The sequence below is a fragment of the Bacillus rossius genome, chromosome 7 (assembly GCF_032445375.1).
Source record: "Bacillus rossius redtenbacheri isolate Brsri chromosome 7, Brsri_v3, whole genome shotgun sequence".
Taxonomy (NCBI): domain Eukaryota; kingdom Metazoa; phylum Arthropoda; class Insecta; order Phasmatodea; family Bacillidae; genus Bacillus; species Bacillus rossius.
In genome coordinates, this window is record NC_086335.1 from 36,467,976 (window position 1) to 36,495,366 (window position 27,391).

The 27,391-nt window shown below is 33.8% G+C and overlaps 1 protein-coding gene across 1 annotated transcript in view; it reads right to left on the reverse strand.

Moving 5' to 3' along the window:
* LOC134533817 (mitoferrin-1) overlaps positions 1-24,765 on the reverse strand; it is a 38,346-nt gene extending 13,581 nt beyond the window's left edge. The window contains exons 1-3 of the mRNA XM_063371498.1: positions 24,468-24,765; positions 16,144-16,363; positions 50-106 (exon numbers count right to left, since the gene is read on the reverse strand). Of these exons, the coding sequence (XP_063227568.1) occupies positions 50-106; positions 16,144-16,363; positions 24,468-24,587 (397 nt within the window). The 5' untranslated portion in view covers positions 24,588-24,765. The remainder of the gene's footprint in view (positions 1-49; positions 107-16,143; positions 16,364-24,467) is intronic.
* Positions 24,766-27,391: the final 2,626 nt, after the last annotated feature.

The following is a 27,391-nucleotide window of genomic DNA, read 5'->3' on the forward strand; positions in this document are numbered from 1 at the left end:
ACGGTGGCGACAAAAAGGGAACGCTATTATAGCTGTACACGATACTTACCTTCAGCGGGGTTCATGACACCATCATGCAGCAGTGTTGCCACACATCCTGCAGCTCCTGTAACAGAACCACACTCAGAGATAACAACCTCTAACAGTAATAACTGTGTCACTACGACGCAGCAGGGGTCGTAGTGACTTTACAATAAGCCACAATATACACAAAAAATAATGCTTACACTTGTGTAGGTACTAACTGTAAACATTTACCAACAAAATGTTCTTTCAAGAATAACCATCTTGCGGTTTGGTTTTGGTTGTACAGAGAGTAATTGGGGAGGGGGGAACCTTGAAAGGCAAGTCAAATGGGAGTGAAATCACCTCTGTATCCCAGCCCGGAACTGCATGCAGATGGGCAACGACTGTAGCATCCACTGAGGAAATGTGAGGATTCTTCTCCAATACCTTTGTAATCCAACACCTGGGATTTATAGGCAAAGAAAAATATGTTCAGGCATATTAGGTGGGAACGTCATGTGTCGGGCCTCTTAAGTCCGGGCTTCATCCGAATCCAGGCCAACCCTGGGATAGACATCTACACATGATTTCCACAATTTTTGTAATGGTATGGTTTCAAAAAGAACTATATCATGGATTTTGAAGATCCTAGTCCAGCTACAGCTCTAGATTTTTTTATTTATTTATAATTAGATATAAGGAGATAACAATATTCAAAGTAGAATAGATTTCAGGTTATTCTGTAAATCACCTTAACAATCAAGTAGCTGTCTTGGCTGAGTTGAATTCTTTACTAGAATAGATTTCAGGTTATTCTGTAAATCACCTTAACAATCAAGTAGCTGTCTTGGCTGAGTTGAATTCTTTACTAAAGTCAATATGGCTGATACTCTATCTCGATAAACAAGGACACAGTAAGCGCATTTGTAATAGAAACATTTAAACGCCTGAGGCTCCGCGCGTAGCTTGGAGCGGGGGTAGCAGGGGGCAGAGAATGATGCGCAGGGTGGTGAAAGTAGGCTGCCACGTTGCCAGCGCCTTCCTGGAAGGTCATCCACCCCCTCGCGACCATTAGTGAGGGCAATGAACACAAGCTTGTGTCGACCTCTCAAGACCCTGCCACATTCACGCAGTTGCGTCTGTCTGATCTGTCTGACCATAATGGTCAGATCATGCTGTCTAATGTATATGGTTCACATGATAATACATAGAGGGCAGCATGGTAGATGTTATAGCCATTTATTTAGACAACTCAAGAACTTTATACAAAATAAAGATTAATGGGAATGTGTATTGAAGGAATTTTATTTGTAAAAATTCTATTAAGAGGATAATATATATATACATTCTTGGGCCAAACATAATTTAATGCCTACACAAATTTTTTCATTTTATTTACATTTTAGGGTACTTCGTTTACCATTTAAACGCAAAGTAATGTAAAAAAAATACAATAAAATTAAGCCTGAAACAAAATGGTAAAAACCTACAGTTAGAATGTTTGTTTGTAAATACATATTTTTGCACAATTTAAAAGTTTGTTTGTACTCATTATGTTTCTCAATGGTGTAAATTGTCCATTACGTCAGATGCAGATGGTATGAGTGACATGACTCACCTTGGAAGTTCAAGTTTACCAGCTCTGGTCAGACAGATCCACTCCACATGACTGAGAAAACCTTTCTGCTGGCAATGTCCACTACCATTTCCACATGCAAAATGTTTGGCAAGTAATAAAACATGTCCGTAAACTGACATATTTTCTTGAAATACTTAAATTTCTTCAACCTATTTATTTCACCAATGCAACATTCCCATTGGATCTTCCTTCACTATCTCTATAAGACCCAAATGTTTATGAGACATTGGGACCTAATTTGTTCACTGATTACACTAAATTAAGTATTACAAAAAAAACTCAAAATATTACTGCTCCTTCAACCTTATTTTCATTACAGTAGAATCTCGCTAATCCGAACTAAATGGGACCGAACCCTGTTCGGATTAGCGAAAATTCGGATTAGGCTGAATTTTGTCATATAATGACATATGTTGTCTTTTTGAAGCGTATTTAGTGTCTGATATGTCAAATATGTATGAAAGGTCAGACAAAAAATACACCTTTATTATTTAGCGTACATATTTAGTATTATATAATATTTTTAATTACTCAGATAGCTTAAACTGCAATTTCAAATATTCCGAGTTTAACAAATCCAACAGCCTACATTACATGACAACATTAGGTCGAAATGAAGGGCGGTTCGTGAGTGTATTAGCGGAAGGGCAGTGACCTTCAACAAGAGTAAACAAAGCCCCCATTCTCCTTCCCGCATAGGCTAACGCATTCCTCTCCTCTTCTGTTCCCAACTATGATGAGTCAGACAGTCAGTGTGTCACATGTCACTGCTGTGTCACCTGTTACTGCGCACTTGCCCTGTGTTTTGTGAGGTTTTTTTTTTACATTCTGTGCTTGTCCCTGCTGTTGGTCATCATGACAAGCAAGCGTAAACATAACTCGTGTACATTAAAAGAAAAACTGGAAGTGCTGAAAAGACTTGACAAAGGTGAAAGTGCCACTCTTCTATTGAAAGAATTCGGTGTCGGCAAAGCAACCATTTACGATTGGAAAAATAACAGAGGTAAAATTGAGCAGTTTTGTACTACCACAAATGAAAAAATTATTGAAAAACGTAGCAAAATGATAGTGTCTTACGAAAAATTGGACAAATCACTTTTTTTATGGTTTACCCACGAAAGACAAAAAGGAATCCCTATCACTGGCCCTCTAATTCAAGAAAAAGCGCTTCAATTGAACAAGCTTATGGATGGTGACGCATCATTTACAGCAAGTTGCGGTTTCTTAGACCGATGGAAGAAACGACATGAAATCAGGAAGCTAACAATAACTGGGGAGAAACTGTCAGCGAACAACGAAGCAGCTATTGAATACCTTGAGGAGTTCAAAGATATCATTTCTTCCTACTCGCCACAGCAAGTTTATAACGCGGATGAGACGGGACTTAACTTTAAAGCATTGCCTACCAAAAGTAATGCATCACAAGAGGAACAATCTGCACCAGGGTTTAAAATGGATAAACAACGCCTAAATGTGTTAGCCTGCTACAACGCTTCTGCCACAAATAAGCTTCCACTGATGGTTATCGGCAAATCGGCAAAACCACGCTGTTTTAAAAACATGAACATGAACACTCTCCCTGTATTTTACAGAAAACAAAAGAAAGCTTGGATGGATCGTGTCTTGTTCCAAGACTGGTTTGAAAAACAATTTGTGCCAAAAGTAAAGGCTTTTAACAAAGAAAATGGATTGCCTCCTAGTGCTTTGTTGCTCGTAGACAATGTTCCGTCACATCCTGAAGAAATGCAACTTGTTTGCGGTGATATCAAAGCCATTTTTCTCCCACCAAACGTCACTTCAATTTTGCAGCTAATGGAACAAGGAGTTTTGCAGGCTTTGAAACAGAATTACAGAAAAAAGTTTGTAGCCTGCTTGAAGAGAATGAAGAACTGACAATCTTGTATAAACTCAAGAAAATCACCATCAAAGATGTCATTTACTGGGTAGCAGAAGCTTGGGAGAAAACACAAAAGGAATCTTTACAGAAATCATGGAAATTTCTTTGGCCTGATTTAGAGTTTGTCCAAACGGTCTTCCCCCCGGCAAAAGAAAAGTTTGAACTTCTTCAACTTTCTAGTGAAAAAAAATTGTACCAGGTTGCGAAAATGCAGAAGAGTGCATTGAAAAGTGGACGGCCATTGACGACTGTGGCCACAAGGAATACATAGATGAAGATATCGTAGCAGCTGCGCAGGCAATGTCAAGTGATCTCGATGCAGACGACAGTGAGGAGGAAGGGAACGCGCCGACTGATGTTTCTCACACTGCCGCAGCCAGTGCCCTTGATCTGGCTTTACGCTACGTCGAGAAACATGCCGATGCAACCCCAACAAATGTTATGTTTATGCGGCGTTGGCGAAACATTGCATCTTCAAGCCGATTTAGTGCATTGTGTCAATCCTGTACAGAACATGAATTCTACAAATAGTATGTAAGTAAATTCAACAATTTTTAATACGTTTTTAGTACGGAGTACTATGTACGTAATCCTATTATTTTTTTTCTCTTTTCAGTTAGACAGTGAAATAGATAAATTATAAGTTTCTTATGTACATATTAATAAACGTACAACATTACTTGAAAAACTTGTTTTTCTTTACTTTTCCTAGTTCTTAAATGTAATAAAAATTAATTTTTTTTATCCTAGCCCTGTTTGGATTAGGCGGATTTTCGGAAGGCCGGGTTCGGATTAGCGGGACTCTACTGTACTTTAGTGAAAAATGCAGCAAACCATGCAGTTTTTCATGAGGATTATTTAACCAAATAAACTTTTAATTTTAAATATTTGTGAGGTTGTTTATAAAATATGAAAGCCAGCTTATGGAAAAAGTGGAATATTTTTATAATCAAAAACATTTTATGGACACCTAAAAACATATTGTTCTGTCGACTGGTGTTATGCAAATTTTCATGCCATTATATTACACTCTACACTTTTACCTCTCCATCTGTCACTATCAATTATTCAGTTTCCCCCAGGTATTTATTGATTTACTGAGGGAACTTGAGTTTCATTAATATCCAAAAGTTTACACAGATAATTCTGATTAAGTTGTATGAGTTATGACATTTTTTTGTAGTCGGCCACCCAAATCTTGTACAAGCTTAGTCACTCTCATTAGACTTGTGATATATTCCTAAATGCTTTCAGCTTATAATAAAACACCTATCAAAATATGGTTTATACTAAGATTTGGATTTTCAAGATTATCATAGAAAATGTGTTGCATTGTAAGTCAAGGAAACTATTTCACAAATAATTTAGTCTAAGTGTGAAGGAAGGTCTATATGTATGGGTTTATTTGTAAGTATGTGGATGTATACATATATACCTATATATGTAATTATAGATAAATATGTAAATCCCAAAAAATAGTAATTTATTCTTTGTAATTCTTGACACTATTAAACAAATTTTAACACTATCTATGCCTTCATATCACTAAAACAACAAACAAGTGCCCTCATATATCATTAGAAACATTTCCCTACTGAAGTCATGGATATATGATGCCGTTTTAATCAGATTAATACCACCATAAATGATAAAGTCCCTTCGGTTGAACTGTCTAGGACAAACTATTTCAGTATACAATGCACGATAACCATATCAGCAACAGAATGATTTGTCCACGGATCATTATAAACTATTATTTAAAACAGTAGCATGAATTGAGGGAACAATTGGACTGTCTGGCGGTAAAATGTAGCACTTTGGATTTAAACAATTTTTGTTTTATGTTGTTCAAAATGTGATAGCTCAAATAACAACAAAGTAATAATTCAAAATTTTGTATCATTGAACTGCGTACAATGAAAGCAGTGCACTAAAAATCTTTGAATTTTACATAACTAAATAACTTGACTAACAATTTTTTTCCGTTTCTACTGAAACGAAAAATATATTGACTTGTTCCATTTTCACGCCAGACCATCCAAATGTATGGTACTTCCAGCATATATTATTTAATTTTTATAAATAGTCTGGGAGAGTTATGTGTGTATAATTTTACAACCTACGACCAAATATTTCTCTAGTATGGGCCTTGCATACAGTGTATAGTGAGGTGATTATAGATGGTAATACACATTGACACAAGTCACATATCATGGATAGAGAAGAAACGAAGGAACCAGTCTGCAGTGAGATAAAGAACCATCCCAGAGTGTTGAAAAACTGAAATTAGGATGATCAGATTGGTATTTGCACCCACTTCCTACGGAATAAAAGCTCTTAGTCTGAATACTGCATCATAATATTAACTACCAATAAATCTTGCAGTTCATCCACACATTTATATTTCATATCATATTACAAATACAAATCATGCACAAAAAATGTGTACTGTCGATACTAATTAAAAACTTAATTTAATGGTGTTTGCACTGAAAAAAGGTTCTTGAGTGTAAAGTTTGCAACAAAAATTATAAAATATAAAAAGCTAAAGAGGTATTTCGCTTTTCAGACATGATGCCAAAGCAAACAAGTTTTTCGCATTTATCACTGCTTGAAATAATTTATTGTGCCAAACTCAAATTACAAGCTATGAGGCATATCTGGAAAATAAGTTTGGAAACTTAAAAAAATAAACTCAAAAGGGTTTTATTGAAGTTTTAGTTCACTACATACCTACATCATATTTTCACATAATCACCACTCTGTTCCAAGCACTTTTCGCAAGTGCAAAACACTGCCAGTTTATTTAACCCCTTTGCACAGACGTTCGCCGCCTGTTAATTAAACCGGTTGACAATCATAACTTTGTACATTTTGCTGTAATTGTTGACTCAAGTTTCACTAAATCAACCAAAATGAAGCCCTTTTCGTCCCAAAAAACGGTAGCCATAATTTTTCGACTCTAGAACGGAGATAGCTTAAACTTTTTCTGGAGTTGTTTACCAAGCGCCTGTACTTAGGCTACAAGGACTGCGTCAAATCCATGATGCCTATGGCCAAGGCGTCCGTTCCATTCCCAGGCAGCGAACTTCTATGAAGAGGTGTTAAATAAACTGGTAGAGCATTTCAAAAAGTGCTTGGAACTGAATGGCGACTATGTGAACATGTGATGTAGATATGTAATAAACTAAAACTTTCAATAAAACTTTTTTTCACAAGCTTTTTTAATTGAACAAACTGTACTTACTTCCCGGACACGCCTCGTATTACAGAGCCGAGGAAATTCTCAGAAGAAATTACAATCAAATCTAAAATACAATAAAATGTTAAATATGTAAATATTAATTAATATTTTAGCCATTATTATTATTTTGACTAAATTTTGTTCCACGTTGCACAACTTGTTCCATGTTAAATGTGGGAAAATTGTGTTAGCATGAAACAAAATCTGATTTAGTAAAGCCAATGCATGTTTTCTGTCAGTGTCTATTCCTGTTGTAATATTAATGTTTCCTCATTTACATAAATATATAAGTAAAAAAAAAAGATAGAGAGAGGATTAAGTACATGGGTGTTTGTACCCCTACATATTTGTGCTATGATGTTATACAGAATGAGTCAGAATTTGAATGACAAAAGGTTCATCACGAAAAAATAAACTGATAACGTATCACAAAGTATCGCCTAAAGTGTTTCCCCAAAGCGGATACACACCTTTGAAGTTGGAGCTGAACAACTAATTCATAACAAATACACAAGTTCTTAAGACGGAACACTGTGTGTCTCGATAACGTGCAATTGTAAAAGAGCTATACAACTATAGCAAAACTCGTTACTATCGTAAAGTGATTTCATTGACATAATTGGTGATAAAAACCCTTATTTTCCATAATGTTGTCATTACATCACAAAAATATATGGGACCTTCATTACGAAATTGAAGCATAAATGATGTTACAACTATCCACCAATCTTTGTCTCATTTTAAATTAGACTAAAATCCTGCCTGCTTCACAGATAATCAAATCCAATCCCTCCAGTGGCGGATCCGGGTTGTTGGTTTGGGAGGGGCTTGACCCAGCTGAGGCTAGGCTTTACCAAGGCAAACACTAAAACAATAGTGGACCCAGATGCTTTTGGAGGGGGCTTGAGCCCCTTAGCCCCCCCCCTCTGGATCCGCTACTGAATCCCTCCAAGGCACTGGGGATGGGAATAAACTTGCTTAGCCATCAGATGTAGGATAGGTGCGTACTCTCGTGAGATCAGGGCCTGCTACATCCTGCGGAGCAAATCAAATGAACATCGAAGGGCCCGTGTCGCCCAGTCGCTATTCCTAGTGGCTGTGGACTCGGCCGGCCGCACAGTGGGTGGGCTGCACACCCAGGCAGGCGGGCACGTGCCCCTGTTTGACAATGGGAGGAGAACTGGCAACATGGGGGTCATTCCACCTTCATTCCGCTTCTTTTTCCCACAAACAGTTCCCAGAACTCTGCAAAACTCAGCTTTATCTCTTGCACTCCACCACACCCCCAGCGCTGACGATGATACAAAACCGTTGGATTGGATTGGGGTTGGATTAACTTTCTTAATTTTGACGTGACGTCTAATAAATCTATGAATGCCGGCTGCACGCACAAAAAAGTGTCCCGTAACACACATTGTCCCACTACGATGTGTCCCGTTACACTCATTTTACCCTTGCACCGCATCTCTCTTCCACTCGATTGGAACAACCATCGATTTGACTTTTCAATCATGTTTTCGTTGTTTGAATTATTAAGATTATGTAATTTAACGATCGTCCACTGATTTTCAGCACAATCGGTACGGTTATTAAAAAGTAATGTTGAATTTTCAAATACGTTTTTGTAAGAACAATGGCGTTTTACAGTTACACATAATAATTAAAATTACACCCGGGATCTTTTGCACAATGTTTTAAAAAATATTGTAACACATTATAAATAAGTTTGGTGTATTTGGGATGCGTATTTGTTATAAAATCGTATTATAAAAACGAAATAATATTATTCCCCTACGCTTCTGTCATCTACGGTGACGGACGCGAACCGAACGAATCGCGCTATCTATCCGCTTCCGCGGCAACCAGGCACTCGTTAATACATATTTTCCTTTGTTTATCGCGAGGGGCGTTATATTAATAAATTATAAATAAAATTTCGTGCCCGGGGCCACAATGGCATATCATTTTGAGCACTGGAAGACACAAACACGTAAAATATTCTCGACAAATTTTAATCTCGGCCCCAGCGCACCACGAGCGTCTGGGTTGGAGATTAAAGCCGAAATTATTTCTTAAACTTACTAATACTTATTTTATTAACTGCAAGAGCATTTTTATTAAATTCTACATTTAATTTCACGACGAACAAACTTCGTCGTTAAATGTGTAATTGCGAAAAAGCGTAAAACATTCTCGACGATCTTTAAGTTAAATAGCAAACATGTATAAAAGTTATAGTTAAATAATCTCTTCGTTAAAGTCAAAAACATATTTGAATTAATGAGTGCAAATAAAAGTAAATTTATCAATTAAATTGTAGATTTCATTTCACTCCTTCTTTGTTTACATACAAAATAGTGATAATACAATAAAAATGATTAAATTTTATTCATAAAAGTATGCAATCATTTCATCAATGTTTTATTATAAGATTATAACATTGTCACGTTAAACTATCGTCCGTAAACCATGCGTTGTTCATTTCTTTTTAGGCATGACATACTAGCACTAAAATTGTAGACAGTTTTTATTTATTTATAATATGCCTACCAACAGTTTAAAAACTTTAGGGGTAGGCACAACATAAAGACAAAAACATGACATAAAATAAAAAACACATAAAGGACAAAAACAAAAATGACATACAAACACAAATATAGATTAATCTAAAAGATTCAAGCAGTAACACAATTTGTCAATACAACATACAGAGTGATTTATTACAAAAAAAGAGATAACTACTAGCATATGTATATGTATTTGTGTGTGTGTGTGTGTGTGTGTATGTATGTGTATGTATGTGTGTATATGTATATATATATATATATATATATATATATATCTGTGTGTGTGTGTGTGTGTGAATAAAGTAATATTTAGAACTAATAAGAGTTCAAAGTTATTAGAAAAATAAAGAATACTATATTATTAGAATAATGTACAGTATGACTTATATGGATTGAGAGTACATTCTAATATTAAAGTGTGAACTAAATTGCAAATTCATTTTGTTAAAGATTGAAATTAATCTATAAATAAGATCGTTGATCTTGTGTAGAGTATAAAGAGAAGATAACAGACAACTGTTAAATTGGGGGATTCTAAAACCAGTATTCATAAGTACATAATCACATTTACTTTTATAGTTATAACATTTTTGAACAAACCAAGCATCTAGTTTAATCTTTAATCCTATGATCTGAGAGAAGAGTAAGAAATGGTTGTGGAAGCTTCTTTATTTTAATTAGTTGAATTAATTTGTTTTCAATACTTTCTATTTTATTACAATCTGTTGTATTATATTATTCAAAATAATAGAGCAATATTCTAATTTAGTTCTAATTAAAGAAAAATAAAGTGATAAGATTGAATAAGAATTATTAGCATAGAAAGTAATGTATTTTATTAGGGTCAAGATTCTATGGAAGGAAAAATATAGTCAGTGTGTTTATGAAAATATAATTTAGAGTCTAAAATGATTCCAAGATCTTTAGTCCAATGGGTTTCAGAGATTATTACGTTATTTACTTTATAGTTAAAATTGACTAATCTAGTAAAGATAAATTATCTTAGTTTTGTTTGTATTAAGAGTAACCACATTTCTGTAACACCAATTTCAACTTGAATAATGTCATTCTGGAGTAGAAAGCAATCATTTGGTGAAGTAACTTTCATGTAGATTTCAATATCAGCACAAAAAAAACTCCTGATGAGTGATTGAGGATAAAGATGTTAAAAAGAAGAGGTGAACGTGTACCACCCAGTGGAATACCAGAACTCGCAAGAAATAGAGAGGAATTATTATTATTTAACTATAAATATTGATTTATATTCTCAAGAAAGCCGGAGAACCAATTAACATAATTAAGACTTAAACTTAAGTTACTCAGCTTTTGGAGTAGCAATGAATGATTTACTGTATCAAAAGAATTGGTAGGCTAGATCAAAATAGCAGGCATCGGCCTGACTTCTGTTTGCAACTTTACTATAAATGGGATTTAGAACTGTAGTAAGATTAGAAGAGGTTGACATTTCAGGTATAAAACCATGTTGAGTACTAGATATTTTATTACCGAGTTCAAATTTTAAGAATTTAATTTTTTTTCAAAAAATTTTTGAAAGACCATTAAGCAAAGAAATTGGTCTACAATTTCAAATAAGATACTTATGAACAATTTTGATGAATAGGAATTATTTTTGCAATTTTCATTTACAAGGAAATTTAGACTAGAATTGTATATATGTTAAAAGAGGAGCAAGTAAATGAGAAAAATTTTTAGAATGAAATTAGGGATCCCGACCGGACCAGTTGTCCTACAAGATTTCAAAGCATTAATACCCCGATAGTACAAGACTTTCGGCAATATTAGGAACAAATATAGTATCAAGACATGTGTCCATTATAGGAACATGGTGATTGCAACTATAAGGTTACACTAGAGAATTATTGATCAAACATATTGGATAACACTGCAGGATCATTAATAGTAGCACCATTAGATTTAAGTGATATCTGTTCATAATAACCATCATACTAAGTTTATATAATGCTAATTTTCTTTTTTTTGGATTATGCTTCATGTTATTGTTGATCGTTCGATACCACTGGATTTTGTATCAATTATAAATGTAGTTTTTTTACGAAAATGAGAAAAACAAGACTAACAGTAAATATTGTAAAATTTGTTTATCGAGTTTATGGAAATGTTTCTTTGATTTCAAAGCTTGGATTAAATCGTTACAGAACCATGCAAGATGTTTAGATTTTTTTTAATATAGAGATGGAAGTAGCTGTTTTATAACCATTAATACAGGTGTATAGTTGATCAACAAGTTCATTGACATCATTATACTTATAAAAATTCGACCAATCGTAGTTCTTAATTGAATTTCCCGGGAAATAAAAAATGTCAATAAGTTTAACAGATAAAAATTTATGTTTTTTAACAGAAATTAAAGCACTGCCACCTCTATTCTTCAAAGTAAGATAGTTCCTGTAATTTCTAAAATTCAGGTATTGGTCTGTGAAATAATGTGAATTAATACGGTTTTCATTGAACCAGGTTCCTGCAAGACCAATGATTTAATTACTAGCGGAGTTAAAATGGTTTTCAAAAATTTCAAGATATTTTATTCAAAGTCCCCTCATGTTTTGGTAAGCAATTACCCAATTTTTTTATATGTCTGCACTGACAGACACTAAAATGCTCCTCCTGACACCGGGGATGTGTAGAGGCCGTAACGGAAGAATTGGAGGTCACGCTGCTAGTATTAGAGATTAAGACATTGCTGGCTACTTGATCTGGATAAAGTTTCTCATAAAAAGGGTTTATATAAAACATCCAATCGGCCAGACAACAATATTGTTTAATCTATTAAAGTCCTGTTTCAAGACAGATACATGGAAAGATGCTTATGTGTTAAATTATGTACGAAGTTTTGTCATTTTAACTTGAGCCATGTTGATTTCTTGTGAAATGTAATCAGTAATAGTAATTTATTTTTCCTGTACTTTGGTTCAAAATTCATGACAAAGAGGGCTTTTGTCTTTTTGTGAATTGGTTTAGAGATGGTTTTTAAGGTAGGTACAACTATTTCTAATTCAAAATTTAATTTGCTTTAATTTCTGTCTTGACCACATTGAGTGGCAATGTTCCCGTTGGTAAAAGGTTTACTCGCATGTTGCACAGCAGTAAATGCGTCTCTGTCGACATGCTGGTTGTTGTTCAGTAAGCTCGTGACTATGCTGGATTCTTGCTGAGTCGTAATCAGGTCACTGGTCGGTGTGCGGATGCCAGACGTTCCCGATGTTACGACATGGTCAGCTTTCATGTATTGGGGAGGTTTTTTTTAACCATTTGAAGTTTTTTGAACCATTTTTAACCATTATAAGTGTTGTCGTAATCTTCCGAGAAATTAGATTTTGATTGTTCAATAGTAATTTTGGTATAATTTTGGTTGTTTCAGATCTTGAATCCATCAGGATTGTCTTTAATATTGAATTTTTATTTTTTTGATCTTCAACTTTATCAAATAAAGATTTAACAGATTTTATGAGTTCATCTATGTTAGACAGTTCAAGTTTAAAAATTTCACTTGTTTGTTGTTTCTCTTTAACTAAAAGATTAGAATCTGATTTCTTAGGCGAGATTGAAACAAGTTTTGCTGGACGTCTTGTTCTAATATAATAGTTCTTCTAATATAATAGCTGTCACATCTTGTAGGGGTAATGAAAATCCCCAAAAATCATGATCAATCAGCAATGAATTAATGGTAATGAATCACAGCACGCACAAAGTAAAAAGAATACTTATACATAGATAACCTAGAGCACTCGCGCAAGCATGTTCGTCCAGTTTGAACACACAGCAGCTACTGACAAACGGCTGGATAAGACATCCAAAAATAGTTTAATTGCATGTGATACAAATGTCATTTTCCTACAAAAAAAAAAGAATTGTTACGTATTCATAGCTGTAGTACATGGCATTGTCCAGGATGAACACAGGGTGATAGTGCTATATGACAGTATGGTGGACACAATTACTATTTGTATATCTATGACCTATGGTTTTCTGTTTACCCATGGTTATCGGTTGAATCCATCTAGTGAACAGTTATAACAAAATGGATATCGTGAAAATATTCTCAGTTTTCAAATATTTATGTATACCAATTTCTATGACAGTTTAGAAGTTGATGTGCTGCAGCGCCATCTAGCAGCGAGTTACAAAAAATGGATAGAATAAAAACCTTCTCCATGAAAAAACACTTTGAAGTGCCAACTTTTATGGCAATGGGTCAAACGGTGTTGGAGTTAATCAACGTCATACATACATACCAACACCCAATTTTATATATGTAGATTTATTTAATCAGCTAGTTCTACGTTAATACAAATTAGCTGTCATTGGCCTCGAGAGACTTTATTTTCATCATGAATCATTTAGAGCAACATTATCACAAAATTTGAAAAGTATTTTCGAAACAAACAAATTCCTCAAGTGTTTTTTTTTATGTGCAATTCAAACCAATTATAGCTTGCTGGGAGGTTTGGGTTGTAACAAACTTAGTTAAGCAATTAATTTTTGCTGCTACAAAACATTTTTCCATACAAAGGTAATGGAGAGTTGAGAAAATATGTAAGACAAAAAAGAATTTACTCTGGAAGCAGAGCGAAGTCTTTCTAAGCCTTTTCCTACAAATGCACATAAAGCCATGGCTCTTTAATCCTGCATTATTCAGTTCAGCACATTCTAAAATTGAGCACTGACTGAACCAATCACATTCAGTTTTCTCAGGTGGATTCGGGCTTCTAATAGTTCCCCTGTGAAATAATAATAACTGGTGTTTAGAATTGATATTTTTTTCTTTCAGAATGTACGAAACTAATAATACTGCCAAAAGACCCTATTTTACGGTCACAGGAAAATCGACAACTAGTATGATTGGAAAAAATTTATAATTTATATTTATTAATCACACACAAAATAAAAATGATTATGTTAAGCCAGGTATTATCAATTTGGCAACAGAGGGTGCATTTGCTCTGTACTGCAATCTAAGTATCTATAGTTTAAATCATTAAGAAATCTTAACTGAAAGTTAACAGCAAATGAGTTTGAAAAATAATTATTTGATAATGTTACAAAATTAAAGTTCTAGTTTTCATCCTAATCCCCCACAAAATAACAATAATGTAAGTCAGGTAAAATATCAATAAATGACAGTATAAATCTTGTATGAAAGAACAAAAATTTTTAAATATTTCAGTTAGATTTTTTGAAGATAAACTTAAATCAGTTCTCTTAGTATCCCTGAGTCGGTTGGGTACTTTTATTTTGAAAATTAAAAAAAAAAAAAACCTGCTTTCACTGACATTATGTAGCAAAATTAAAACTTTGTAATAAGATAAATACATATATGTTATTGTAAAGCACTGTATCATTGCTAAAACTTTAGTTAAAAGAAACCTTTCTCAAGAGTAGACCTAATACAAGTGATTGCCCGATATCGGAGATCGGTAATATCGGCACATTTTTCAATATCGGAAATCGGTAAATACTTGCGATATTTTGATAACCGATGTTTGCTCTCACCAATAATACTTCTCACATAACCTTAACCGTAATTCCAAGCTTATTTTCCGCGGGCGTAATTTATCTTTCTTCACGTCACCATATTACCTAGTAATTCCAAGCATATTTTCCACTGAAACAATTTCAAGCCTATTTCTTTCTGATACTGCAATGCATCCCGACGGTACAATTCTTCCATGTGTACATAAATCCCCAGCATTAGTGCATATTTATTGATTTCAGATATTCGCAAAATGTTTTCGCTTGATGAATTTTCGAAGTTCACTAAGTGTACATAAATTGAAAACATAAACGAAAATAATTACGATATTTAATTTAATAAGTGGTGTAGCCGTAAGTAAACGAAGAATAAAGTTGCTGCTTGATATAACAGGCATTTTCTTTCCGTGTCGTTTCATGGTCGCCAACTGCTGTTCTATACAAAGACGTTATGTAAGTTTTACAAAAGCTAAAATATGAAACGTGTTAAGTAGGGCAAGTTGCAGCAAAGGTATTATGTTGGCTACATTGAGTGCATTGCCAATAACATAAATAAAGATGTGTGGTTTTATAAACTCTGCAGTACGTTTCAAAGTTGTATTGAAATTACTTTTCACGTATTTTTAACGTGTTTTCGCACCAATAAATGGAGTGATACACTTTAACAATGGTCACAAAATTTGCTAATTGAAGAGCTTCCTTTCTAGCGTGTCGTTTACCGTGATGAAATTTTACAAAGGGTACAAAAGTTTGATGTTTTTCGGACGGTATTTTTCGTAGATTACAGTTGAGACACTGGACTAAGTACATGCAGTGACTCGTGAATTTGAATTTAGAGAGCTTATTTGTAGGCCATTGTGATAATTTCATTATTAGCTTTCATTTAATGTGAATTTACAGTATTTTACAATTAATAAAAATAATATACATTCACATAAATATGTTTTATTAATATTTAACATTTTTCATTATTGTCTCTAACAAAACTCCAGAACCACAATTTTATAGAACCAGTATTAGAAATAAGATAGGCCTATTATCGGAATATCGGGTATCGGATATCGGATCGGTAAATTTGGAAATATCGGAATCAGTATCGGGTTTTTGGATATTGGGCCATCACTACCTAATACATAGCAGGACTAACTACAAACTTTTTTTTTGAAATTAGTGTGAATGCTTTCTTCTTCACACATACCGTATTACTTACTGTCTGCCCTTCAGCCATGCTAAACACTAGTGTGCAACTCATCTGCGGACGCGACAACGCAGATCTCACCATAGGCCAAGTGGTTGAACCCGGTGGCGCGAGTGAATGTCTCTTTCAGGTACTCGTAGCAGGAGAAGTAGAGCGCGTGGGCGGGACCAGCCCCCACCACCACGGCACTCATCCCTCGCACGGGCCGCAGGACGCCCTCATTCTTCACCATGCGCACCAGCGTCTCGCCCACTCCTCGGTACGCAGCATTGGACGATGGAGACAGGTTCTGCATCCGCGTCTGAGCACACCAAGGAAAACCACGGCTGCATTACAAACTGCAGTAGGCCTACCTAACAAAATTACCCAGCAATCACTTCCAAATCACGTAATGCAAAAATCAAGGGGCATTATGTACTTATTTTTATTTATTTATTGCGGGTCTTAAGTGACAGCTAAACAGCCGGTGGGACTACACAGGCACTAACTACAATTACATTACAAAAAACTGACAAATGCATACAAACACATGTAATGATTTAGATGAAAACAAATTCACATATAAAGTCACACCTACACATATCTTATAAAACAAATTTCAAATAATTTTGGTAATAAATTTTATGTAACTTTTGTATAAAGTATTATGAATTTAAAAACAAAAAACTACATCTGCAAATGTTCTATGTGAAATACATATTTCTGTACAAGTGCGGGAATAGTACATTATTGATGAAGAAGATTCACATGCTTGTTATTGAGGAAATTACATTAGAGTATATAATATAATATTAATATTGTGTTCTATACTGCAATAGTTAGGGCTGAAGTATATAATATGATACCTGAAAGTTAAATTCATAAAGAAATGTGCTGACAGAAATGTCAAAATTAGTAAAAAACGCTCTGAATTGTACATACTGCCTAGCGAAAACTTACAATCTAAAATTTATGCTATTTATTTAAGTATATAGTTAGAACATAAACATACAATATTGCCAAATTAGATTTGAACATAAAATTGCTACCCGGAGAGTGTATCTATAAACCCCATATAGCTATCCTGAAATGAGTACCTTCCAATACCACTTTCCAGAGTCTTCAATATCCTTGTGTGGCCATTCTCATCTTTGTAAATGGGTACACAGCTATTAATAAATTCTTGCCTTAATTAATTATTTCCACATTGCATCTCAAGAGATGATAAGATATTGCACAAAATAACACAACAAAGTCTGATGCAAACCAACTGTTTCTTTTGACCATCATGTCACATAACGTGCAATCCAATTAATGTGAACAGTATTAAACTTTTTGTGTTATCTTTAAATCACAAAGGCTTTAAAACATAAATATTCCTGTCCTAATATGCTTTCACAAAAGGAGCAGGTCAGGCAATTTTTTAGTGGAATTCTATGACGTAGCTAAAAGAAATAAATGCTAGAAATGGATACCAAAATTGTTGGATTAACTGGGATGCATTAAATAAGGCAGAGTCAAAAAAATCAAATGAATTGATCACATACATCTTGTCTTATTGCAGAATAAGACCAGTGTGTTTCAGCAAATAATTTTAAGAAAACACAAATGGTTATCACTGCCAAGTATGTGACTACAAATTTTACAAGTTCTCAGTGTGATGGCTGTGGAGTCAGTCGCAGATTTAAGTACTAGTGGTGGGAGGATGTATAAATGAAAACTAGAAAGCTGTAGTTTGAGTACCATTCACAGCAATTATATATAATCAGGTAAATGCTGTTGGCGATATCCCAAGTATTAAAGAGTTTTCAATCATGCTTGCATACAGCACTTAGGAAGCTAGAGATAACACACACTTGTTATGCACAATATTCAGTTATATATTCATTATTTACCAGTTTTGTATCTAAGGAAAGTAATTTTCTGAAATATTATACGCAAGCTAAAAGCAGCATAGTCATGTATATCAAACAGGAGTAAGAATTTAAATCGGAAAAAGTTTCGTATCGCCAAGTCTATCCCTTGATCCTAATGGCATGATCCTGAATACATTGGTCCTGTGGTAAATAAATTATTATTGTAATTTAAAAATCAAGTAATATCTAATACATAAAATATTATTAAATGAAATTAATTATATTAAAATTAATAATTATAAACAGTTAATTTATTAAATATTTTAACAATTTTTTTTTAAATTACCGCAAGAATCAAAACCTGACCATCTGTGCAGCCTGCAAGCACGTTACCACCTAGGCCACAGTGCCATTGGCAGAGTGAAACTTAACTAGTATATAAACTGTTTTCTAGGAATTGGATGACCAATGGGCTTTATTATTTTCGGGGAGAACACCCTCAAGGTATACTACTAATATACAGAGTCTAATCCCAAAGTGGATTTCCTAAGCTGTGCCCTCTCCTTGTAAATTGATAAAAACACAAATTTTGCTGCATACTGGAAACAGTGGACACATTTTGCATGTCTTGTATTGCTAGTTACTTGAGCTGTCGAAAATTGACAGTTCCAAAAAGCTATGTCTACGGAGTTCCGTCAAACTGCCACTAGGAAGCAGAGGGCTCAAGGAAACGTACTGGTAAGGCATACCTACACACGACCTACACTGCAAGGTTGCAACTGCAAAGGATAATTTGAAGTTCCAACTGAACCAATTCAAGAACTGAACCCAAACTCTAGCAACCTGACTGCATCTACAAAACGTGCACAGCAAACGGTGCCAGATTGTCAGCCTCTGCACACTAAAACTCTAGGCAAGTCACCTCAACACTTTAACGCAACTCTCTGGCCAAACTTACACTGGAGAAATGGTCGGCCATACACATGTGGTTAAGACTTTGACCGAACCCACTGTGGCAAACAAACACTGGTAACGTTATCAGTTACAGATTATACTATCACTAGGTGCATGTTACACTGTTTAGTATTTCGACATTGTATAGTAACAGTCAGATGGTTCGTTCACTGACTGTCAATGCATGGGTTTTTGGTTTGTCACTGATGTGTATGCTGGCAAACATAATGGTTCTAGTGTGTGTGAAAGCAGGCCTTGTGTGTGATTGGAGATATGAAACACTAGACTCTTGTGAACGTGACACTGTAGCGTTATTTGCTGAAAGACTTAAAAGGCAGCCTTGGGTATCAAAACATAGAAAAATTCCTGACTACTGTAAATGGTGGCTCCATAATCGTATTGCAAAAAAAAAAAGAAACAAGAATTTGTTCTACAAATCTACAACCGTGCAACAGGGATTTTCTTATAAATAACTACTTAAAATTATCCTTTTTATAACATTTCAACACTCATAATAAATACACTTTGACAAACATTACACTAACAACATATGTATTTATGTACATGTAACATGTCTTAAATGCTATTCGAAACCATGACCTGACAGCAGAATGTTGAATAGTTTTCAAGGACAAAACAGGATGGATGTCTGCACAGCCCATAGTGCTTACTGGTAAAAGTGGGCCAAACTAAAAGACGATACTATATTTGTTGGGTTAGGATTGCAGGATACGTAGGACACCGAAAAAATCTTAGCATTACAGCAAATGTTAAGCGTTCCCCATTCTCATATAGTGTAGTGGTCTACAACCTGCAGCCCCGCAGATGACTTTCGGCAGTTAGCGGACAGTGCTTCAAGGAGCATTATTTTTCTTACAACCTCCGCAAGTGTGAGGCAAACTATGCCTCAGAAACAACATTGGATGTCACTTTAGTAACTGCCCTGTAATCACTGCCAGGCACATTATGTTCCCTGATGCCAATAAAAACAATGAAACTAAATTTGTTGGAATGGTTTAAAGTGTACATGTGGGAGATAAACGATGAGCTAGGGATGTAGTCTCCTCAACCCATCAATATAACACCTATAAACAGGGTACAGAAAACTTTGCAGTTTAAATGACCTTCTAGCATAGACTCTGCAATCACTTACATACTTGGGCAAATGTCACCTGATTATTGGCTACTGACTTGTGAGACATGTCGACCGGGAAGCTTGAGATTCAACATTCTTTGGTAGAAGGTTTTTCACTGGCTCAAAACTTTCAGATTAACTGTGAGCCAATCACTGAAGCAATAGTAATGTATAAGTGTTTAGATTCTAACATAATGCGAAATGAATACTGTACACAAATTTTTGTTGTCCCCACCTATAAACGTAATAGTGGTATCTGCTCATTCTTTGTAATATAAGTAACTTAAGTTGAATATACAATGAATTTAAGTGTTAAATGTGCAGTACATGTTTGTTAACTATATTTGATCTCATTTAGCCTACATGTATATTTCCACAAAAGAGAAATTCTCTCCAAAGACATTCCAATCAATAACTAAAAACTGAAAGAAAAAAAAATAAGATTAAAAGTTATAGGTATATGATATTTTTAAGTTTTTTTAGAATATTTTTAACATTTTCATATATTGCGCATTGGTTTGAACACTAAAAAATTTATTTTACAGACAAACCATACACATGCAAATAAAAATTAACCCAAATGATAGTATGTATTTATCTTACTTACACTAACACACACTAGATTTGGAACAACAATACAAGAACTGTTTGCAGTGATTGTGTGAATATGAATATTGGACAGTTAGGAACACAATCAAATATCCTAACAACACCACACCCATGAAAATTGTGCTTGGCAAACAGAAGGGGAAAAAAATCTGATTTGTGGTTGAATGAACACTTTCATGCATCTGGTCTGTGCTTTCCTTTGGGCAATATCCACATTAAAATACAGAACTGATGGCCTCAACATGTTGTCAACTAAAGTGTATGAACCATAGTCTGTTTAAGTTTAATTTTGCGTGGTTTCAGAAAGAAATTAGTTTCAGAAATTGATTCCACGTGCTCAGGTTAAATGGCAGGGCTTTCAAGAGTGCAAATTAAAACACAAACCAACAAGCTGTACAGCAGACAACATTATGTAGGTCCTGTTGTACAGGTAACCTAGTAAGTCAAAAGGGCTTCATTAACATGACGTAACCATATTTAACCTAGTGCTCTTGGCTTGGTCACTGTTTGCGAGTGATGGTGTTTTTTTTTTTTCTCTTCTTAAGTTTCTTTCTACTCATTTTATGATGTAAGAGATGGCCAAAAATATTTAATTTGTTATACCTAAATGTGCTATAGTAATTTTGTATACATTGACTAATGAAATGTAATTTTTTTTATACATATAACAGTTGTACTCCTATGTTTGATTTGTATCATACCCCTGAAATGGGATCAAACAATATGTAAAATAAACAAACACTATTACTGACTAAAAAAACTTCTTAAGTTCATAAACCTAATTGTAACTAGCGATACATGTATCTTTTACATATAATTCACATAGGGCTAATTTCATTAAAACAATTTCTCATCTATTTTGTAAGTAGGCTATGTAAAACTTAGCTATGTTAGTTTGTTTTAGTATTTATTGTAATAGTTTAGCAGTTCTCAAATTATAACTAACAATTACAAGATTTTTCATATCTGGGCAGGCCTAATTTGGTAGGTAACTTAATGTAAAATTTTACAATGCTACACATTTAAATAAAAATATAAGCAGATGATCCAAAAGAGAATTAAGATGAAAAAACATTAAAAAAATACTTTCTTTCCTTCAATACACAGTGAAAATTCAAGCTACAGGTGATAGAAAAATGTCTAGCAGAGTTCTTCTTAAGGCTCTTCAATAAATTCAATATTAATATTTTTTAATTTGCAAAACAATATATAGGCCTAAAATAATATTAAAAGAATGACCAAACAAGAAACTCAAATCAAGAATAAATCAACAAATAACTACCCTTTTTGAAAACAGCCTGTGTTGCACCAGTATGTTTATTATTAAATACTAAAATTAATAGGCCTTAATTAAAGAAGACTATGTTCAAAAATTTTATGAAATCATTATTTAATGACACTTATTTAATGACCAATATTGATTATATCAATGACATAATTGAATTTTTGCACAATCATTTTGTGGCTTAAACTTATGTTCTTACTACTTACAGTATTTATAAACCTAGGCCAGGTGTCGGCAACCTTTTGAGTCGGAAGAGCCAAAAATTACAATTTACAAAATTTCAAAGTTTTTAAAAAGCCACAAAAAAATTTCTTGCCAACAGTAAATAGTACTTGCATGATAAAGTTTTTTGATAAAAAAAACTAATCTATTTATTCATAAGAAAAATTTATTCATATATAAGTAGTATTTTTTCACAACAAATTAGATAATATATATGGTCTTATTAGATAGTTACTTATTATATTAGTAAAAAATTAAAACAATTAAACACTTACTAACAGCACAGCCCGTAAGTATTAGTAAAACAAAAACCTCGGGCGGATGACAAATTGATAATTTAACTGCTTGATGACATATTGTTAAGTAAAATATAACAAGCGTGGAAAAAAAACCAGGCTTACTACTGGTTTGTAATAAAAAAGTATTTTCTGTATAAATGACCTGGTGATGCAGTATTTCTGGAACGGAACTAAATAGCCGCAGCTTCACATCCAAAGAGCCGCATGTGGCTCGCGAGCCGCAGGTTGCCGACCCCTGACCTAGGCTATTGAATGCAATAATGTACTTTATACTCTGTTAAGCCGGGATCCATTAATACATAGGCAGAATAGTTTTCAATATTTATTACAGAGGAATAATAATATCAGATGATATTGGCAAATATAAATCTACTGTTAAAAAGGTACATGGTATGTTGTCGTGAATCATACTTTCTACAATTTAAAAAGTTTTTTGAACATACAGAAGAAATGGGAAGAATTGTATGAAAAAAAAACTACTGAATGTAGATAAGTTGGTACTATACTATGCAATTAAGTAAAGTAAATATATGAAACTATATTTCTAAACTTATAAATAGGCCTATTTAAAAGTTTTCATATTATGTGATATCCCCGTAATAGCCATGGTTTTACATTTAAAAAACTAGTACTGCTTAAAAATGTATTTGTTGTGAGTAAACTATACTTAAAATATTCTTTGTACTAATGTGCAAAATTGGACAATCACTGTTTTACACATGCATTCATTTTTGTGCTTTGAATGTAGCAATTGAATATTGTATTACTGTATTTTATAATTCAACATGTCCTAAATATAATTATTATACACAAGCTTATGCTGTCAGTCCAAAAGATGCATACAAATAGATAAAGTTCCCATCAAAATTTACAATTTTTAAAATAGCCTATGTATCATATCCTAAGTGTGTAATCTGTTGACAAATTCTACTACCTATAATACAATATTTTTAATCAGGAGATGCAAATAATAAATAAGTAAATCATAAAGAATCTGGCAGGTCTGAAACTAAAATTTAATTTACAATACTATCAACATTTCTCACATTGTGTAATACTGTATTGTTTGTTTACATTTCTTGCATGGCCTTGAAAGCATATTTTATGCCCTTCAAACAAAAATGTTAATCCATTTAACTCTGCTAGTCTTAATCATGCATTTCTGGAATATTCACATGGGCTCACCCTAAAGGGACTGATTGTATCTCTGATTGGAGTGCTAATTCACTGGACATGTGTGTTACCTGAGGTACATAGACCTAGGCATAAACTGCATCCTTCATTAGAAAAAAATTCACTCTACAATGACAAGAATTTATGCTAAACTTATTTTAGAATAATGTATGTCGGTACACAGTGTATGTCGGTTACGTTACATTCCAAAAAAATATTTGCCAATGGGAAAGTTGTTAAAATGATATTACATACCTAACCTGTGACATATGGATAAATAGCAAGTAAAGGTATACAGCTGTGTGCTAACAAATGTGTTAACATCTTTCCTGCGAAAGAATATTAATTTGGATTTAAGTGATAAATATACAGGTTTATCATCTTTGCATATGCTTGTTTACCATCCTAACCTTATTTATAATATAATATAATTCACAGTTATTAGATATCATAAAACAGCCCTAATTCCTACAAAACTATGAAGTGACTTTTGGATGCAATAACTATTTCGACAATGTAGTTAACCAAAACGATATTGTTTAAAATAAGTACCTTATAAAGTGACCCGATTTTTTTTCCTTCGTTTACCAAAAACAGACACAGAATTCTAGCTTAAGTTTCCATTGGTCTACCAAATGCCTCTCACATTGAAATGAATCAATGCTTGATATCAGCTATAGGGTCTTTTAGTTAAAAATTTATAAAAATATAAAAACACTAAAAAAACTCAATTTGTAAACAATGTATGATCCAAAATAAATCGTTTCACCCAAGCACATAAAATGGTAGTTCTGCCTCTGCGATGCATTGTCAGACGCATGGGATATCAAATTCCAGAGTATTAACAATAATACAATCTAAATTTTCTACTAATCCGAAAATTATTTTCTTACCTTGACGGAATCAAGAGGGTACACTATGCAGTGTTCCATAACCCCGGCCACAGCACCAGCCGTCATGTGGGTAACCACATCATTCGTAGGAAGCGACTCATAGTCGGGTGATAAGTCCATAATAGTCTGTTAAATAAGATGAAATTTTACTTGCGATGCTCTGGCAGGTTGTCTGTCACTCCCACTGTCTTAAAACAAGAACCTTACCCACAACACCGTAATATCCACACACTTCCTCACACAACACGTTTCCACCAAGGTCTGAAACGCCAGAGGAACCAACTACTCGCGATCAAACTCACGGCCTCTGTGACGTCAACATGCCTGTTCAACCAATTGCGCGCGCTTTACTTTATCGCCGTGAAGTGTTTTATTAATCTAAATATGATCAATGAACTAAGTGATCATCTGATTTTATCGTTATATTTTATATTATTTAGAAAATAGAATATAAATTCATTTTTTAAGCAACTTAAATGAACTTTTTTTTTATTATCACTCGCTTGATTCGTCAAGCAGCCGTGAATTTCCAGTTCTTGTTTTAGCGTCACACGCAGTGGCGAAACGGGGGTGACCCAAACGATGAGTAGAGAAGTCAGTTTGATTCTGAAACAAATGTAATTAATTGAACTTTCTTTTTAACAGAGAGAATTGCATATAATTCCAATACAGCGGAAAATTCTCTATTTTAACTAATTCCAAATTAAATTAAAAATAACTTGCTATTTGACAGAATAGTTAAAATTCCTTAATATTATTTTTAATGAGTATTTTTCTATTTTTTTACTATCTTGCACTCGCTGAAGAGCCTCAAATTGTAAGTAACTGCAAACAAAGTTGAGACCTCATCCTGAAGCTTAGTAAATAAGCATTCTTGAGAATTTTCAAAATAAAATTTGAAGTTGAAATTGATTTTCATTAAACTACCTACTTTATTAATAATACAATATAAAAAATAATTTATTTTAAATTTATTAAAATAATTACTTAAGGCCGGTTGGGAATTAGGGGGTTAATGATCCTTCCCGAAATTTCAAGAAATAAAAATCATTTAAACTATTCTGCATAAAATAAACCTAGATAAATCACTATCTATGTAGGATATGAATACGAAGAAAAAAGAATACGCAACAAATATAAATCGTATATATATGTGTGTGTGGAAAAATCTTAATATTACAGTGAAATTCTATAAGGTGGCATTCTATGGTTCAGCACATTCTGTAATACGGCACCCATTATTTTAGATTTTTTTCGGGTGGATTCCGTCTGTTGATCTTGGCCACCTGGTCGCATTACTGCGCTGCAGTTGTTTTTATTTATGTTGGAGTTTATCGTTATTGCAGTTTTACATTTCAGTATAGTGGTTCCTGTTAGGCATCTAGGAGGTTACATTTCGCATTTTCACATCTGGTATTCCTGTTAAAACAACAGTGGTGTTCCATAATCCGGCGAAATCGTTAATCCGTCATGGTCGTGGTCTCGGACGTACCGGATTTATGACCATTCACTGTAGTTTATATTTTACTTCAAACCCGTCGCACTTTTGTATCTCTAACATAAGGAAAGGTATTTTTGATGTGTAAACATCTTAGCTCTTAGTATACGGCATTTGATAGGAATAATTTCGTGAATGGAACGAAGTCGTATGGAACGTAAATGTGTAACCTCGGTGCTGCCATCTGTGGCGGATGGCGCGATACAAAGTTCACAAGACCAAACGGAAACTTTATAGTATAACTGTTTAATGAATTTGATCCAGATGGGCAGTGTTTTCATATAATTCCTTGTCGAAAATCAGGTCCAAGACGGGATTTAGTATTTGTTCAGCCCTTTTTTTTTTTTTATCAGAACTGTTTTATTAAAGTGTTTAAATCTTCGGTCTGCTAATAAAATTATGCAATAGTCTACATGGCTTCTCCGGCAATGAATTCTACCGGTGGATGCGGAAACTAAGTGTGATTCACATCAAGAAAACACAATTTGCTTATATTTATCACGCTCGGCATTATTTTAAATAATTATGCATTAAATGTTGTGCCCGAGTTTTATATTATAGTGTATTTGCAACATGAGAACACATGTATTTGCTTGTTACCGAGGTTAGATGTTACACATCTCTGGAGAGTACTGAAAGACTCGCTCAAATTTTTGTTTCTATTTTACTATGTGTTGCTCTATTGCGGCAGATCCCATAACGGGCGTTTGGTGAACTATCAGGTGTGTGTGTGTGTGTGTGTGTGTGTGTGTGTGTGTGTGTGTGTGTATATATATATAAAATCTAAATAGGTGCTTATTCATGATGGAAGTGCAGCTGTTATATTATATTATTTTAATTTTGTAATGCTTTTAATACTGTTCTTGTACCTGTTTATGTGTTTGTATTTATGTTTATTTGTAATTATTTTTTTACATATTCTATACCATTATGTATGGTCTATTGAATGAAATAAAAAATCAAATCAAACAATTTAAGCTATAAATTTTAATCTATTTTATTTTATAAAAGTCTGCTACTTAACTTTAAAATCATTTCGTACTTAATTTTTTCTTTTGTAGTTTAAAATGATGATTGCAGTCTTCAATCTGTCTCATTAATTTTCTGCAATCTGTTGATCTGACTATTCATAATTTTTTCAGTTATATCTTAAAATAATTTTTTTATTTTGTAAATTGCAGTTTCTTAAAATTATAATAAAAGGCAGATCGGGGCGATAACGAAATTACCGCCAACCGATGCTTAAAAGAGTAGACACTACCACAGGCTGATTTAGAAGGGTAAAATATAAAATGGATAACACGACTTCTGAAGTAATAAACAGGTAATAAACTAGGTTCAGACTGCCGATGCCCCTCTCCCCTCCCCCAAGAAGTCAATCCTGGACCCGGCCTTGGACTCCACAACGCAAGGAAGGAAGACGATC